Source organism: Prinia subflava, chromosome 9, assembly GCF_021018805.1.
Source record: "Prinia subflava isolate CZ2003 ecotype Zambia chromosome 9, Cam_Psub_1.2, whole genome shotgun sequence".
Classification (NCBI taxonomy): Eukaryota; Metazoa; Chordata; class Aves; order Passeriformes; family Cisticolidae; genus Prinia; species Prinia subflava.
Genome location: NC_086255.1, coordinates 9,566,266 through 9,584,323, shown reverse-complemented (window position 1 = coordinate 9,584,323; position 18,058 = coordinate 9,566,266). Strand labels below are relative to the sequence as shown.

Here is an 18,058-nt window from a genome sequence, read left to right as displayed (position 1 = left end):
GGAGAATGTGATAGTTTGCCTAGATTCCAGGAAGATTTTTCTTCTCTTCCAATGACAGTTTTTCAGGTGATGGAATTATTTTGCTTTGCATAAGAAAGCAAATAAAAATACAAAGAGGGAAATATGCATGAGCTATATACTGCTGAGTTCCTGCATGATAATGTTGCTCATCTGTGTGTGCTCCAAGTTTGAGGAATTGCAAGCACTCCAGCCCGTGTAGTGCATCCTACCTAGGAGTAATCACCACCCCAGTATACATCTTGCACTTAGCTTGTCTGAAGCTCTCCTTGTCTAAACATAGCCCTTTAGAGCAATGCTCCAGAATTAGTAACTCGGAGATCAAGAGAAGGCAGTTCATACCTAGAGGGTCAGAGATAGGCTGCTATACATATTTGATTCTGCATCAGAATAATTGTCTGTTTTGTTTCCTCTTAGATCCAGTTGCTAGAAAATGCTCTGTAGTGATTGTGTAACAAGGTTTGAGAACAAGCTAGTTTTCAAAGCCTGTTAGAGCAGCCAAGTATGAGCAGAGTGCTACAACGTAATGGAGCAAATTTTCCATTTGTATCGTTTTACTGCTTTGATCGTGCTGTTGAGAAGACAACTGCAATAGAGAGTGTAACTACAACACTGAAATGAAATATATCTAGTTATAGTACAACTGAATGAGGCATGGACACTATTTCTGGAAGGAAAAATCACCTGTATCAGTTTAGAGAGTAGAGCAGCTTGCTAAAGAGTGTCTTTGTTTTTATTAGAAACCAGGTAAGAATGTGGCTGCTATAATCCAGGACATCCACTCACAGAGGGAGAGGGACCTGCTGCGTGAAGTGGACAGGTAAAATTTCTCCGAAGTTTAGAACTGGAAGTCTGTAAAACTACAAGTAGAAGAAGCATTATCTGTGTGCTTCCCTCTTATTTCATTGGCTTTCCTAATTTGGATTTCACTTGTAAAATAGTATATATTTTTATACAGTTCAATAGTTGGTACAGGGCCTGTATGACGAAATCCGATTGAAACTGTGCATGTTATGAAAATAACTCTTTCCTACTGGTTATGTTTCAGAAAATATGTCTGGCATGTGAAGGGCACAAAAATGAATGTTCCACTCCCCTCCCTGTTGAGTGAAAAGCATAAAGTCTGGGGGTGCTTTGAGACCAAGTGGGAAGGAGGCAGTTCAGATTAAAATGTATTTCGGTACATTTCTGATCTCTCTGACTTCTGGAACTTTCAGCAGAATTGGAGAGGAATCACAGTCCTAAAACATCTCTTTTAAACAGGTGGCCTTTGTCACTTTTGTGTCAGAGATGCCCTAGCTGAGTGAGTATTAAGGGTACACACATTAGGGTCATTGTAAAGGTATTAACATATTATAAGCTTTTAATGCTGAACCCCTATGAGACCCTTTTAAGAATGAATGAATATATTCTTGACAGTTCTGCGGGGATTTAGTTAAGCTCTGTGGCTATGACACTGCCTTTTCTCCTGTTCACTGTTTGCAGCTGTGCAGTGCATGTCTGTGAAAGGCCTGGGGTCTCGGGTTCACAGCCCAGGGCAGTCCCCATGAGGTTCCAGGGTACAAGGATTGGTAGCCAGCAGTGGGTCAGCCCCTTACAGCTGCCTTTTCCCCCTGCAGCAGGTATGGCCCTGAGAGGCCGCGCTCCCGCAGCCCCATCAGCCGCTCGCTGTCACCTCGGTCCCACACGCCCAGCTTCACCTCCTGCAGCTCTCCACACAGCCCGCTGGGCACCGGCAGGAACGACTGGGGAAACGGGAGAGAGGCGTGGGATCAGTCCCCCTATTCCCGCCGGGAAGAGGAGAGAGAGAGCAGAGAATGGCGAGAGAATGGGGATGAGAAGAGGGACAGGACTGACACATGGGTACACGAGAGGAAACATTATTCCCGACAACTGGACAAGTTTGATTTGGATGAACGGCTTGAAGGAGGCAGAGGACATCGAGAAAAATACTTAAGGACTGGTTCCCCTGGGTCCCTTCACCCTTTATCTGGCTACAAGAACAGGGAAGATGACTATTACCGAAAATCCTCTAAGTCAAAATCTGAAAAGTTTCAGAGGCAGCTGCAGGATTTACCTGGCAGATCTAAGAGAAAGGAAGAGGCAAAGTTAAGGGAACGCAGACATTCTTTCAGCGAGGACACTGCCAGGGAGGAGGCAGCTGAGCAGAAGCACAGCAAAGCATCTGAGGGCTCCAGGCAAAAACAAAGTGATAAGAATAAGGTGAAGAAAGCTGAAAAAGACGAAGAAGATGCTACTGCTGAAGGGAATGATGAGAAGGAAACCAAATCTTATGAGAATGAGGTAAATAGAGATCTAAAACTATATGTAAGAAGTGTAAAGGCTGAAGTAATATATTTTTTGGAGTATCTTAGAGCATTTGTTGTGGGTGTGATGCCAGCAATCTGAAATGTTTTTCCATGATAAAATCAGGGAATGCAGTAATCGAAGGAGTCTTGGGAGGTTGTCTTGTCCGTGTTCTTGCCCAGATCATTCAGATCTATTACACTGTTGTGGTGTTGGGTATATGGACATTATCATTCTGTGTCTAGCATAGAACCTTTGGGTAATAAATGAGGGGATGGGGACCAACAGCTGAAAACAAAACCAAGTGACAGTCTGCTATTTGCATGCAGGTTGTGTTTGAAGAGGCAATTGTCCTCCTGCTCTGTGCAGAATGCCCCATAGCTGCTCTTTGTGCATCCATCACCTGCTTCCACTGCCAGTGAGGAGGATTGAGTTATCTGGAAATTAAGTGATACTTTGTAGGGATGTACAGTAGTTGGGAAGTGGTTGTTATACTATTAAAATGTGAAATGAACTTTTAATGAGAAACATTTCTTTCTGGATAACTCAACAGAGCCATTGTTTCTAGTAATCATGTGTCCCTACCGTCAACTGTGGCAGGGATAATCCACACCACTCCCTTCAGTGTTCTGGCAGAAATTTCTTCCCATGACAGAAACCACTGAATCAGCTCACCTATAAAGTTATGCAGTCTCTGGAGAAATACTTCCAGTGGTAAAGTGGCAATGTTTTTTTGTGGGTTTGATTCTGCACTGGGAAAAAGTACGAGGGGGAATGCATCCAGATGCCTCATTTGCTCACTCTCAGTATAGCCCATACTCACATCCCCACCCCTTGGGATCTGGTTACTGGCTCTTGGCCACTCTGCCGCCCCTGGAGTCCCCCAGGGATATCTGCTGCCATCCACCCCCGGGGCTGTTGGCACAGGAGGCTGCAGAGCTGCTTGGCTGACCAGGGCTCCATCTCCTGCTTGTGCCTTTGTGCTGCCGGGGCCATTGTCAGTTGTTTCCAGTTGACCTTTTTTTTCTTCTCCTGTGGGGTTAAGTTGGTGGAATTTCCTGGATTTGTAACTCACTCGTCTGTAGCCAGCAGCAGCACTGCCTCATGCCATAGATAAGCATGTTTGTACCACCTTTTATCATCTTTCTCTGTTGGCTGGTATTTTACCATGATGTATGGTTCCTTGGGAGGAGATGTCAGAGAGAAATGTCAGACAGCATCCTAAATCACACTCCTCTGCATGTTTTCCAAGTTATTTTACAGTGGCTTTGCTAAAGACATACCTCTCTGGGGACTATTGCTAGTAATTTATTTTAAAAGGAAGAAATAGTTTTGTATGTCTTGAACTCACTTTTGCTTTGTCCCTCTTTTACTAAATACCAGGTAGTACTGTGGTTTTGTTCTTCCAAAGTATGAACTGTACAACCAATTCCATTTGCAACTGATCCTATGACAATAAACAAAACAGTCGAGGTCTTCTGCAGAGTTTTAACACTGCTGCTCTCCTTACCACATCTGAGCCAACATAACAAATGTGGGTAGAGAACAGAAGAGTGGAGGCTGGAAATTTTAATGAATTGACATTCTCCCCCACCTGTCTTTTAGCCAATTCTGTGATATAAATTACACCTCTAATTTTGTTTAAAATTCTATTTCTTAATTCTTATTTGTGCAGCTCTGCTAATGGAATTTATTGTTGGGTCTTTTCCCACAGCCTAGTTGACTTGCATAAACTTTAGAAATAAAGAATGTGACCTTGTGAGTGACTTTGCTTCTCTAAACCCAGAATAGAAACATACTAGAGCCCCACTGCGTGTTGCTATACGTGTATATGTATTTATTTTAGCTTGAAAAAGAGGAGCAAGTTCCAGTGAAGAGCTCACCTTCAGATAATAAACAAGGAAAAGAATCCGGAGAGATTCTGGAAAACACAAGGAAAGAGAAGGTTGGTGACACATTGTTGGTGTAGCTTCTTTGAGAAAATGATTGAGCCCCCAGGTTTGGTAGCACATTCTCCAAAATGAAATATTAACCCCTAATAAAAAAAATGCATAAAGGGGTTGGAGAAGGAGGTTGTCTAAATTAACTTGCCTTACCTTGACCTCTGCTTTGAGGGACAGCTTTTGCTGAAACTCTTTTTTGCTGAAACTCCAGAACTCTTTTTTTAGTTACTCTTTGCTCATGTACATTGCTTCACATACATAATGCTTGGCAGTGGCAGCTGTAAGGAATGCATGCCCAAGTGAACTGGGTAACTTTGCAAACCGTGCCCAAAAATAGGAGATGTGGTCAGTTCATGGGGAAAGAGGGGAATATGATGAATACTTTTCAGAACTCCAGCCTTATGAACTATAAATAGCAGTCTCCTGATTGTTTCTGGTTTTAATTAAATAATGCCTTTACAGCACCCCTACTGCTGCATTGCAATTGGGAAGAGCAATGTCCCTGGAATTCCTCCAGCTTCATATCTGTAGGGTCATGGGTTGATGGTCAGATATGGAAGATATTGATATCTCTTGCTGCAGAAAACTGATCTCCTGGCAAGAGCAGTGCCAGCTCACAGAGTTTTCATGCTGTTTTAGGATTCTAGGAGGGGAAGTGTGGGAATGACCAAACAGGAGGAGAATATAGATTATTAATAGATTATGTGTACACAAGGAGTCTGGGAGTTGAAATCTAAGATGCAAGTGTGTCTTAAAAGTAAGATACACCTTTTAATTTTAAGGCTTCTCAAATCTAGTATTAGTGCCTGAGTCCTGTAAGTCTGTAACTTATTTCAGAATATGTACCTTGGAGTATAACTGTAAACGTGCTTTTTCCTAAGGTTTAGGCCAGTGGCTCCCAGCACAGTCCCTGGCAGAGGGATCTTGCTGGTGGAAGGAAATGACTGCAGAAGGAAGCCAGGTTTTCAGTCACCATGTGAATTTAAAGGACCTGGTCCAGCAAAGTGAAACCCACAGTGGCTCAAATGGGGTTCAGTATATTTTCATTGCACAGAGATGGAGGTAGAGGAAGGGGATCCCACAGTAGCATCAACTGCAAAACAAAGTGTAACACATTGTGCCTTGCTCTACTGCTTACAGAAAAGCAAGAGACTATAATCCCCAAGGCAGTTACAGAATCTTCACAAGGGGAACTTCATGTGATAATTCAGTAGAGATTTTTTTTGTCCTTGTGCATAAGGTTTAAAATCACAACCCCAAGGCATATCACTCTTTTAAACCCAAGAGGAGTTATGCATAGCCATATCAAGGTTCTTCCTGGTTTCAAGGCCCACTTTTTAACAGTGATGATCTATAATCACCAGTCTCTCAAATGTTTTACATCTCTGTGACAGGACCGAGACTGGGAGAGTGGAAGTGAAATAGAAGGTGAGACCTGGTATCCTGCTAACATGGAGGAATTAGTGACAGTAGATGAAGTGGGAGAAGATGATTTAATTATGGAGCCTGATATAACTGAGCTTGAAGAAATAGTCCCAGTTGATCAAAAAAATAAAGCTGCTTCAGAAATGTGTCCCTGTATGTCAACCGTGTTAGAACTGAAAAACAATCACAGCCACTTAACCAGGAGTGAAGACAAATTTTCCCATAAAGCTTTAGAAACAAACTTCAGAACAGCAAAGGGCAGTGCAGCTTCTAGTGGCTGTCAGGAAGATGATGAGGATGATGATAATGATGATGCTGTAACTGAAGCATCAAGCCTAAATCTGGACCCTGAACAGAAGCCAGAGGAATTGAAAGAAGACCAATCTGCTAAGGAGTCTGATTGCCAGCAGAAGGAAGGAAAAATTGATAAGAGCTCTGACACTCGTTTAGATCCTGAAGATCACCATATACCTTCTGTTCATCTGAAAGAAGAGACTCTCCAGCTCCCTGATACATTTATAGCTGATTACAAACAGATGGGATCACAAGGAGCCGAGAGCAGAGAAGATACGGAAATGCTCATTAAAAACGCCAGTGAAGAAACAAGACATGGAAGCCAAGAGTGTCCAGAGGCCAAGGGTAACTACTGCTTTTTTTCCCTTCAGCCTGCAGAGAGCCTTGCATGTTTTGTCTGAGGGTAGATTGAAATTTATTGCTAACGAGAATAAGTGTTGTTAATAGTATCAAGGCTTGTCCTTGGAGCAGCTCAGTAAAAGAACCCCAGTGCCTTTGGCCAAGCTAAACCATTAGAGCCTCTTAGATGAATAGTGTAAAGGAAATATGATAGGCAGCTTGCAAGCTTTTTGAAAGGCATAAGCTGCTATAATTGTCATGTCAAGGTTCACATGAGTTTAGCTGAAGTCTTTCAGTGCCTTGCTAAATTTATTTTGAATTGTCAATGAAATGAGTGACAGTCTTTGAAGGTCAACAGAAAAGTATCTGTAATGTCTGGCTGGCTCCTGGACAAGGTGGGTATCCTTACACACTGTACTGGAGCATTATTATCATAGAAATCACACATGGATTGTTACTTCTCAGTCCCTGTTCATGCAAATACACGCCTTTTGCCAGGACTTGCCTTCTCATGTCCTGTTATCTACTGCATGCTGCCTTTAATAGAACTGATAGGATGTGCTGTGAGATAATGTCAATAAATGTAATCATAGCTACTTATTTATATTTTAGCTGTCAGGAAAAGAGGGATCTTGAGGGTCTGAAAGTCAGTTCAGTTCCTTGTCAAATGATACTTGAGCAAATGGGCTGTGCATAGTGAGATGAAGTGAAAAACAACATTGAGTATGTTGGTCAGAAATGCTCTTTTTTAACTGCTGCCAGAGCTCATGTGATGGACAAGGGCTTGTGAAAAGAAGCTGGAAGATTTTTGAGGGTGCAATGCTGGAAATATTTCATGTGAACATCTGATTTTGAGCTAACTTCTTCCTCCAGGACAGATTTGAAACTCATTGGTTTTTAATACTTACCTGATTGGCCTGAAGACCCCTTGCCAGCCTTCGCATATTTGGAGATAACGTTGCCATGGGACTGGGCATGGCCAAGTTGGCTCTCCTGGGCTTCATGGGCAGCCAGCTGATGAGAGAGTTGGGTGTCTCAAGAACATATTTATTGGTGTTTCCAGCATCTCAGCTTCCAGCTTGTCAGCAGGGAGCCTGGAAGCTCCAGGGCCTCTCAGGCTTCCCAGGGTTTCTGGCATGGACTTGTTATCTGGGATCTGCAGTCCAAGGCTGTAGGCCCTCTACAAATGCAGCTGCTAGCTCAGAAGCACAGAAATCAACTTAAGTGGGACTTAAGTTTCTGCAAAAGCCCTGGGTGTCTTAAGAAAAGTGTACCAGCTTACTGGGGGTTTTCCAGGTTCTCTGCTGCAGTATTGGAATCCTGGGGTAGGTTTAAAGTTAGTTTGAAAGCCAACCAGTTAGGATTTTATATTATTTTCTTTTAAATCATGCAATAGACATACTTAAAAGTGAAGAAAAATTCATTTTCGTAGCCAGAAATTGCAGATCTTTGAACTACGGACTTGAAAGACAGGAAGGGTTTGGTTTGGGCAAAATATGTTTGTTTTATAAGAAAACATATCTCTTATCTAGGTGGAATTTGCAATGCAATAGAAATGTTATCCGGGTGAGGTAGTTCTTTGATGGAAGGACTGAAGAAGAAGAATCAGACCAGTTTGTCTGTAATTCTGTAGCTCTGTGATAGGAAATTTCTCTATTTTTAAATAAAAGTAAGTCATATGCTAGAAATCATAGGAGGGGACAGCATCTGTTCTTTTGACTGGCTATATTTGCCTCAGCAAATCAATCCAGTGTTTCCACATCTTGAATCTGCTGCTGTGTCCATCAATGTCAGCCAGCAGGGCCAACCATCCCATCCCTGCTATTCAGAAACCAAAATCTTTTAGTGGTTGGGAGCCATAAAGCAGGAACTATCCCTTGGAGAGGTGAGGATGGGAGAAGAGTGGCTCCAGGGAGAAGATGCCAATGATGCTGCAGGGATCCTACAAAAGGCAGGTTTGGGGAATTGTATTCGTCAGATCCTGCCACCCTCACTGTCTCAGCAGCCCCTGTGTCAGCCCAGCTGCACCACTGGCCATGCAGTAACATTTGTGGTTACAAAGCTGCAGTCAGGCTGTGCCTCTGCCAGAGGTGTGTAATGTTATAGCACTGTTTAGAGATTCAAATACAAAACCCTCTCCAAACATAGCATTAAATTAGAAATAGCAAAATGGTCTGCTGAGAGAAATCAGACTGACTGCACACCATAGTACAGCTGTTGGAGTTGCACTTAACAGGCCTCTGATTTGAATGGAAAAGCTTTTTTTTCCTGATTTTACTTCATTTATAGGTCCACCCAGTAAGTGTTCCCAAGAAGTTTACAAATGTCTCTTTAATAAACTGCTTTCATTCAATACATTTATTCATTTGTTAAGCAAATTCTAGGTACTTGGAAATGAGAGCTCTGGAATACCCGGAGGCAGAGTCTAAACAAAGGCCCTCTACACCAGGCTGGGAACAAGAGGACGTCTTCACCGAGCTCAGCATTCCCCTGGGTACGTTGGGCCGCCCACTGCAATACCCCGGCCTTACAACAAGATGTCACTTTAAGGCCACTTGCTATATTTATTTTTCAGAACAGATGTGAGGAGAGGAGCAGGGTACATGACAGACGGGTAGCTGTTGAAAGAAACAGGCTTTTGATTCTAGATCATTGCCAGTTCATTCTGATTGAATGGCAAAAGGCAGCTGATGAGATGAAATAAGTTCCTTTGGACTATATATGAAATACATATGACAAAAACTTAATAATTTAAAAGTCTTTGACATAAAGGTATAAACAGAAGTATTGGCTTTACTGTGTAAATACTGATTATGAGCAAAACACCTGGAAGAAGTACATCCTCAAAAGCAATCTGTGTAACTTAAACATGAATTTACTGCTAAAAAGTATTACTGCTTTTCTAGCCCTTGAGGTTACAGGGTGAAGTTTCCAGTCAATATTATGAGAAGGTAGATTTTAAAGCATGCATATCTGAGAGAGAAGAGAAAAGGTGTGTTTTCAATGCAAAGTATTTTAAAATGCAGCTCAATATTGTGAAATCAGGGAAATCAGAGAAGTGAATCCAGGATTCAGTCTTCCTAATATTTAACTAAGTAGTACATTTTTCATTTGAGAACAAGTTTGTTATGGGAGGGGTAGGATTTCAACTGACATTTTAATGTAATTCAGAATTTCTCCACAGGTGTGGAATTTGTGGTGCCTAGAACTGGGTTTTACTGCAAGCTCTGTGGACTCTTCTATACAAATGAAGAGACAGCAAAGACAAGTCACTGCAGGAGTACTGTTCACTACAAAAATCTCCAGGTAAAAACACACCTGAAGCTACCTAACAACAAGCTCATGGAGTGGATTGTGTGTCAGGTAGATGATGCAATAAAAAATTAGTTTTTATTGTGTGGACAGAATTCAGATGAAATGAAGTTCAGGTAAACAAACTTTTCAGTAGTTCCAATCTCTGCTATTTTCTCACTCTCAGATCCTTGAAATCAACTTCTGGATCATAGGCAAAATGAGGCCAGGTGATAATTTGATCTTCTCATCTACATTTGGTCCTTGTCACTAGCACAGCATACAACTCAGATCTTTAATTCCCTGTTTCAGAGGGACCCAGATGTCTTTGTCACTGGGAGTGACCCCAGCAGCAGCCTTTAGTGTATCTTAATGTCAGGAGCATTAAGCATGGCATTGTCTGATGGTGTAGCCAGACCCATTTCTGTGTTCCTGAGGGTTTCTCAGCGTGTTTCAGCTCACAGCTCTCTGTGACACGCAGGCTCTCCGAGGCATTTCCTGAAATCCCCTCCCTGTGTGCAGAGCACACTGCTGAGTAATTTCCATCAGCATGTGCAGGAGCATGTCAGTGCTTGCTGCTCCATAAGAATGTAACAAAAACACGTCAGCAGCTGATAACAGCACAGGGAGACCACGTGTGCCTGCAGTTCAATCAAAGCCCTGCCTTGGTCACTTTTGAGATGCACCATGGCTGGAATCGGTCACAACAGCCTGAGCATCATCTGTCCCGTGCTCAGGGCTCCTCAGAGGAGATGGCCTGGGCTCCCACCCCCAGCCCCTGCCCTTGAGCAGGGTGTGTACACTACACACGCTTGTGGTGGCATTCTCACACTCTTAGCAAAAGTCATGGCAGAGCAAAGCAGGGCTATTCTTCCTTTCTCTGTTCCTTCCCTCTGCCCACAGTAAATGTGGTAACTCTGCTTCTATTCAAGTAATAGCTCTCTTTCCTTAGCTGACTAGTAGGCATTGACTTTTCTAGGGACACTCACACTCCCAGATTTCTCTGGGAGAATTTTCTGCTTGGCTGTCCTGAAGTTCCATAGCTGAAATCATTCAAAGGCCTCTGGCTTCCAAAGGCTTCCTACAGAGCTCTGATGCTTGCTCTGAATGGACCCTCCAAGTGCAAGCGTGAAAAACAGGTGCCCAGTTTGCATTCCCTTTTTAGCTTCATACAAAAAATCCAGAGGGGTTCACCAGAGGTGGCACCACTCAGTGCAGCCTGTGTATCCCATGCAAGTCTGTCCCTAAGAAACTCATGCTAAAGAAAGATTGCAATTCCTGCCCCTGACCCTGGAAACTGGTTCCATGGGAAGAAGAGGGATTTTTTTTTTTTTTAAATCTAACTTATTTTGTTAAAGTCATAAGAAACAGGCCCAACTAAAACTGACTTTGTGTGAAAATAGTCTCTTTTTCTCCCTATTAAGACATTTCCCATGAGTACTGTGGTAGATATCTATCACTGACTTGAGATAAAAGAACAAAGACTATAAAAGCTGTTAAAATTAAATCTGCCAAATGCAGTAATAAAACCAGGCTGTTCTGTCGAGCCATACCTCTTATCTTACTAAATACGGGAAGTAAATGTCTCGTCCAACTTTGGCCTGCTCAAGTGGAAACTTAGCAATTTTCAAATCACCATTCTGTGTTGCTAGAACCCTTTTAGTCACCATAATGCTCATTTATGCATTCTGCAAGGAATGAGTCTTCTCCTGTGATGATGCAAGTTAACAATTGTATCCACCAATATAGGAACTAGGGACTCTGACTGTGGTGGAGCTGTGGATGTGCTCTGCAGTGTTCCTGTTCTTCCTGAATGCCAAATGCCATCATCCAGTGACAACAGCACTGCCCCCAGTTGTCACACCTTTGAGTCTTTCATAGCTGACTTGCAACTTGTTGTCTCCTGTGATCTCCTAGGGCCACATCCAAAATATATGTTCAGTGTTTGGATTTGAATGCAAAACTGAACAGCTTTTTTGCCAGTTTTCTTCCAAAAGCCTTGTTTATATGATGACAGTTTTGTCTTGAAGTAAAATAGTCAACTTCATCTAACTATGATGCCCTTCCAATAACATCAATCATTATCAAAAAACTCAGCTGTTTCTTTGCCAGTATCACAGACTTCTTGTAATCTTTAATTCTGTTCATTATAATAAATTATTTTCCCAGGTGATATTTGTATTTACAGATACACTGCACTTCCCACGTCCAAAAAAAATCCATATTTTTGCCATCCCTTCCTCCACTTCCTCCAGCTACAGAAAGCTGTCACCATTCATCTGGTGAACCTGCCTTGGCAACAGTATTTCATCCTGTTTTCCACAAGCTTTATGCAGTATTTGTCAAAACTTGTATTTAAATGAAAAAACCACACTTTTTTTTGCTTGACTGCCATTTTGCTATATATTAATCTGAATCTGCAAACTTCAAATGTGGTGTTTGTGGTACTCATGATAGCTGGCAACATCAGCTAAAGGTAGTGGATAAAACTCAGTCTTGTTTTGGTCGGTGCTCATTAGAAGACCCAAAAGCTTGGGTTATCTGATCCAGGGACAAGTGTTAGTGATTTATTATGGTTCACAGTGTACAGAACATGTCTCCCAGCCTTTATGGTCCCTATATCTCTGTATACTACTGTAACATTTACTCTGGCTTTTTGCCACATGGTATTTTGCACCCAGAGATCAAGACTGAGAGTTGTGTAATTTCCACAGCCCAATCTCTCTACTCAGAGTAACAAGGGGGCAGTTGTCACTTTGTCACGGGTATGTCCTTTCATTACCATTGCTGAGTCCCTTTCAGATGAACCTCTTATATTCAAAGCTTGTATTTACCTCAGAGAATGTGGCAATTGTAACACAGTCCATAGTATTTTTATGTCCATTTCTCATTTAATCTCTTCCCCATGGATGCCAAAGAGTAAATCGTACTCTGGGGAAATTGTGCAAGTAGAGAAAATTTTCCAGTGATGTGAAAAGGTCTTTTCAAAATAAATCAGAATGAGTAAATAGCTAGAAAAGGAATTTCATGATCCTAATCATGTGTAGGCCAGTTATTCTTGAGTGTGATGTATATGATGTAAGTCATTAATAAGAATACCTCTAGATTATTATGTTGGAATTTCCCTGGTGTCTCTGCACTAGCTGCTGCTGAAGAAGCTTCTTTCTATCCATTTCTATGTCTGCTGACCTTGAATAAATAGTTTGAGCACTATTTTGAGACCCATACCCATTCATCATCCATTTTGTGTGCAGCTCTGCCAACTAAGAGCACTGCCAAAAGGCTGAAAGCCTCACTGGCCACGTCTGTTCTTTTAAATCTCACTAAATATCCAAACCATTGAAAGGCTTTATCTTAGAGAAACACAATAAATGTAAATACTCTAGCCAAACAGCTAAATTGTGTTAATTATTACTGAGTGTGATTATTCCCTTAAAACACAATGTTCTCATACAAAAGGTGTATCTCTGAACTGGACGTGCTGAAAATATAATATATAAACTTTAAATCGAGACTCTGAAATCACATTGATGTTCTGACACACCAGTACTTTCCTAGCAGAATTCAGGTGACTCAGTGGAGTTAGGTCCTGCTCTGGAGCACAGGGGAGTAGAGAAAAGGTGAGCTCTGGTTACACACACTGATGGGGAGTAGAGGTCTACTGGTTCTGTCACCAGCTCCCGCCATGGCACACAGTAAACCTGAATTTCTGAGGCTCTGCATGTATTCAGGTAGTTTGCCTGACACAGCCATATTTTCTGGCTTGAGTTTTCACCAAAATGAGGCTTCTATGTGCTTTCTTTCCTTTTGAGATGCTGGAAGAGTTAGAGCTCTGAAGAGGCATAAAGAATCCCATGTAGAATATTTTCAGTTTTGGTAACAATGCTTTGGTTTTTTTATGTGATTGCAGAAGTATCTATCCCAGCTTGCAGAAGAGAGCCTGAAAATGAAGGAAGAAGGCAGCCCTCTGCCTCAGGATGACGCTGGCATCGTTCCTCACTTTGCAAAGAAAAAACTATGATACAGATGAACTGGAAGAGCTGTAATGAGTGAATGCTGATACTTTTTTTTTATTTTAAATTTTATTTCTATGATATAACTGTCAATTTGCACTGTACAGAGGAGGGGAAATAAAGAGCATGTTCCATGCATCTATGCCCAGAGTGCCATTAAAAACCAAAATGCCTGAAACTGTTTCCCACGGTGAAGCAATGCTGGCATATCTGTTAGAAGTGGAGCAATTCTTTCTCACACTCTGTGTGCTGGGAGTGGTTTCCTAGATTAAATCAGAATTCTCAGGGATTCTTAAAGTTTTAGTTCTGATGTAACACATCAGGTCAGGTGGAGTACTTAGAAGCACTCAGCATCCTCCAGTGGACGCTGGAAGGAAGGAGATGTGACTATTTATAGGCTTTAATGTTGCTTAAAATATCTTCAGCCATTTCACTCATTGCCCCAGTGAGAAGTAGGATTTGCATAGGATATCTAAAGCCATTTTGCTAAAACTAGTGAGTAGATGGCATAAAGTAAACCCCATCAGCACCCACCTCCATGTCTTAGAGCTTGGTGAAATGACAAAATGTCTGTGTTGTCAAGCACTGAGTGTACGCTGCCGGTGTTGTGCGAATTCCAGGGAAGCCACAGCCTGTCCCAGGGACCTCACAGCCTGAACCCAGCACAGCAAGAGCACTTCAAGTGCACGTGCTGACAGCCAGCCTGCTCTGGCTTCAGCATTTTCCATGGTGTGGTCAGGGTGTTCTCCAGGGACCGTTGTGTTTGAAACTCTTCTTTGTGATAATTCTAAAGGGTGCCAACTTTGAGTCTTACAGACTTGAAACTCTCATGAGAGGCTTTTTAAAGTGCCACATGTTTGGACCATGTCTCTTTTAGACATTTTATTCGAGATCCTTGCTTTTGGGGTCTTTTTTGTTTTCTTTAAAGCTTGCTGTTCCTCAGCTTCGCAACATTGAATTTTCCTGGTTTTTATGGAAAGATGCCAGATTTCTAATATTGTTTTTGTATTTTATTTCCCTGAATTTTTTAAGGTGAATACAACAACTGATGGCTCAGAGCGCTGCACTGAGAACACAGGATGCACCAGCAGCTCTGGCATTATTATGACCTATTGTTTCTGCACAGTTGTTGCTTAGTATTTTGCAAAGTCCCTTTGAAATGCACTGTACAAGTTTCTGGTTCACTTCAATAGGGCTTTGTGTATTAAAGTGAATACGCATGCAAACCATTGCCAGGATTGATCCCAGAGTTTATAAAATGCCCTGTACAATCTGGGCAGATGGGGATTTGCAAGCATTTCGATTCTTTGCCTGACTCTAATATCCATCACAGTATATTTTGTAAAAATTGCTGATACTGGATGTCCTGTTTAGATGTTGTGCAGAGGAAACAGTTTCCCAGAAGGTTCTAGCTATCCCTAAGAATGACAGGGATGTTGCACAATATTGCAAAGTGGCTAAATTGCCAAAACTTCTTCCACCAAAGTATTTGTTCCTTTATGTCTTGTGCCAGCAGCTGTGCTCATTCTCTGAAGAGCCCTGTAGCCAGGCAGTGTCTGTCAGAGGTGCCTGGTGTTGTTGCCTAAAGCCCTGTTCCATTCCATGGCCTGTGCTTTCCACTCATTTTTACCAGAGGTAGGTTCAGATTTCATAGCTGGAATTCCTGCTTCTTGCAAGTTGAGGGATTCTTTGCATCCCAGATTTAGACAGAGCCTACCAAATGACAAGGGGAAATGAAAAACATTACAGCCTAAATCCTCCTTTGTCCAGGCTGGAAGTATGTTAAGACTTGTGTCCATCTGTCATTTAAAACAGCTAGTTTGGGGGGGAGGGGTGTTTTGTTTTGGTGGTTAGTTTTTGTTTGTTGATTTTTGTTTTGGTGGGGTTTGTTTCTTTTTCCCCTATGGAGAAGAAAAAAACCCACCAGTATTGCAAACTAGGTATTTTTCCTTCAAGGGTTGGGTTTTCCTTTGACTGTTTGTTTTTCACATTGCAGTGAAACTTGAGCACAGGGCTATTAGGACAAGAGCTTGTATTGCAGGCTGTAAGATGATGAAAATGGCAGTAAAGATTGTGCAATTGTCTTCTAAAGTGCAGCTCTCTAGCTGGTCATGCATCATCTGAATATGAAGTTCCCTTCATGCCCTTCAGCACAAACTGAACACAAGGGAAGGAAATCACTGCAAATGCAAGCATCAAATCTTTGAAGCTAACCCTGCTATCAAACTGGGGCTCTCACCAGCCTAATGGGAGCTTGTTAGACCATGTGGTTAAGCTTAATTGGATGTGAGACATAGCTGACTGAATATCAAAGTCATACGGCCTCCAGCAACTTTATCCCCAGGTAACCTCAAATGAGAAAAGTATCACTGTTATTATTCTTTATTTGTAGTGCAGCAGAAGCTACAGGTCCACTGCCTTTATTATAGGAAAGGCACAAATCCACAACAAAGACTTTCCCAGGCCAAGGAGCTTTAAATCACACTTTCTGAAAACAGACAACAGGTGGATACAGGCAGGCAGGGAAAGCAGCAGGTAACCATGAGATTTTGACTGGCAGCAGAAGAATAATTAAAATAAGTGTTTACCCAGGGGCTTATTTCTGGATTTATGGGAGAGGATTCAAACTATTTTCCCCCTCCTCTGATTCTGAACCAGGTTCACTCTCTTTATTCACAACTTGCCTTTAACCTCCTTTTTTTTTCCTGGACAGTTGCAATAGGAGTGCAAAATCCCTTCTTGATACAGTGGGGTTTGGTATCCTTCGGTCCCCAGCCACTTCAGTTTCAGTCTCCAGAGGTGGAGTCTTGACCAAGGCTCAGGAGGAAATGCCCTGGCTCCAGATCCTTGTTTGGGTCACAGCTACAGGTCCTTGCTTGCCACCAAGGAAGGAGGCAGCTCTAGATGGCATCTGTGCCCTGTGCAGTTTCCTCTTCTGCAGGGAGATGACTCAGGTGAGCAGTGCAGGTGCAGAGCCCAGCCCCGCAGACGTGATCAGAGCCAGACATTCATAGAGGAGGTTTGGACACCCCATCCCTTTGGGCTCTGTCCCGACAAAACAGCAATCTGCAAAATCCTGGGAACAGCCAAATGGGCACTTCCCCTTCTGAGAGGGTCCTCTCTCCCCTACACCTCAACAGCTGAAAGCAGTCCCAAGTCTCAATTAGTTCCTAATGATGCCCATGATCAGTTTTCAGCCCGATGCACTTTGAGAACTCAGATAATCTCCTTCCCTCTCCAACAGCCCATCGTGCAATGCTGATAGGCACTCCTCAACTTCTCTCTACTACCTATTCTGCTGAGGAAGAATTCTGCTCTAGGCAGCCCCTTACCTTCCTCAGCTTGTGTAAAAATGTGTTGTTTCTTTTGGTTTACTATATTTAAAATTTTGACTTTTTTAGTTGGCATAATTCATCATCACTATAATCCACGCTGTTTATTTATATATATATATAGCACAAAGCAGGCTCAGGTCTAGCCAAACAAATATTGATATTTAAAAAAGAGCTTCCTTGATATATCAAAACCATTTCAATACATCTCAACCAAAGATTGCACTTTTATAATAGGGACTATGTTCTCCAGCTCTGTGAAATCTGTATTGATCTCAAATAGTCTTTAATGTCAATCTGCAACCTACTTTCTTTGAAGAAAAAAATGAAAGAATTAAACATTTGCCCCATTAGATCAGACAAAGTTTCACATCGGCTTTAACACTAAATTAGTGTTAGGCTGGTTATATTCAGGGTTTTTTTTCCTATTATCTAAGGATTAAGGCTGTGATTTGTTGAATTGTACTTGAACTGGACCAGATGTACTATTTATTGAGCTTACATAATCTTGTTAATTTAAGTTTTGGTTTGTAAACAGTTGAAATTTGTTAGTACTTGTTTAATTATGTAGGAACTGTCACCAATATTAACTGATCTGTGTAACTGATTGCAAAGTGTTTCAATTTGTGTTTCTTAAAAAGAAAGATTTTAATAAAGAGAATTATAAAGCATATACGTTGGTGGGCAATTGTCCCAGAAACAACATGCTTCTAGCTTCCCAGGGGATCTATTAAAAATCAAAATGAATAAAAGATAATTTAAGGAGTAAGAATGAGGCAGGGGCACAAAGGTTTGCTTTTAAATATTATTTTTACAAGTTGTGGTTGGTGGTTCTTGCCAGGGAGCTCCTGCTGTACAGTGTGAGTGATTGCCATCAGCTGGTGCTGAAGTTGAAGTGAGCACATCTCAGCAGTTCACTCTGTAATTATTATTAATTGTTATTACCCACTCCTGTCCCTCTAGATATGTCCTTACTTCCCTTTTTCTCTTTATTCCAAATGAACTGGGCAACCCATCCCCACTGGCTTTTTGCTGTCTCCATGCAGATTGTCCTCTTGGCCTTCTGAAAGCATCACATAAAATCTTCCCCTACCAG

At 41.9% G+C, this 18,058-nt stretch overlaps 1 protein-coding gene across 3 annotated transcripts in view; it reads left to right on the top strand.

Moving 5' to 3' along the window:
* RBM20 (RNA binding motif protein 20) overlaps nt 1-17,672 on the top strand; it is a 103,451-nt gene extending 85,779 nt beyond the window's left edge. Inside the window, exons 8-14 of one of the 3 annotated variants that reach the window (XM_063405331.1) lie at nt 759-838; nt 1,641-2,322; nt 4,172-4,270; nt 5,663-6,332; nt 8,701-8,820; nt 9,511-9,632; nt 13,528-17,672. In XM_063405331.1, coding sequence (XP_063261401.1) covers nt 759-838; nt 1,641-2,322; nt 4,172-4,270; nt 5,663-6,332; nt 8,701-8,820; nt 9,511-9,632; nt 13,528-13,638 — 1,884 coding nt within the window. In that variant the 3' untranslated portion in view covers nt 13,639-17,672. Of the gene's footprint in view, nt 1-758; nt 839-1,637; nt 2,323-4,171; nt 4,271-5,662; nt 6,333-8,700; nt 8,821-9,510; nt 9,633-13,527 lie in introns of all 3 variants that reach the window. The other 2 variants (XM_063405330.1, XM_063405332.1) reach the window with 2 other exon arrangements.
* Nucleotides 17,673-18,058: the final 386 nt, after the last annotated feature.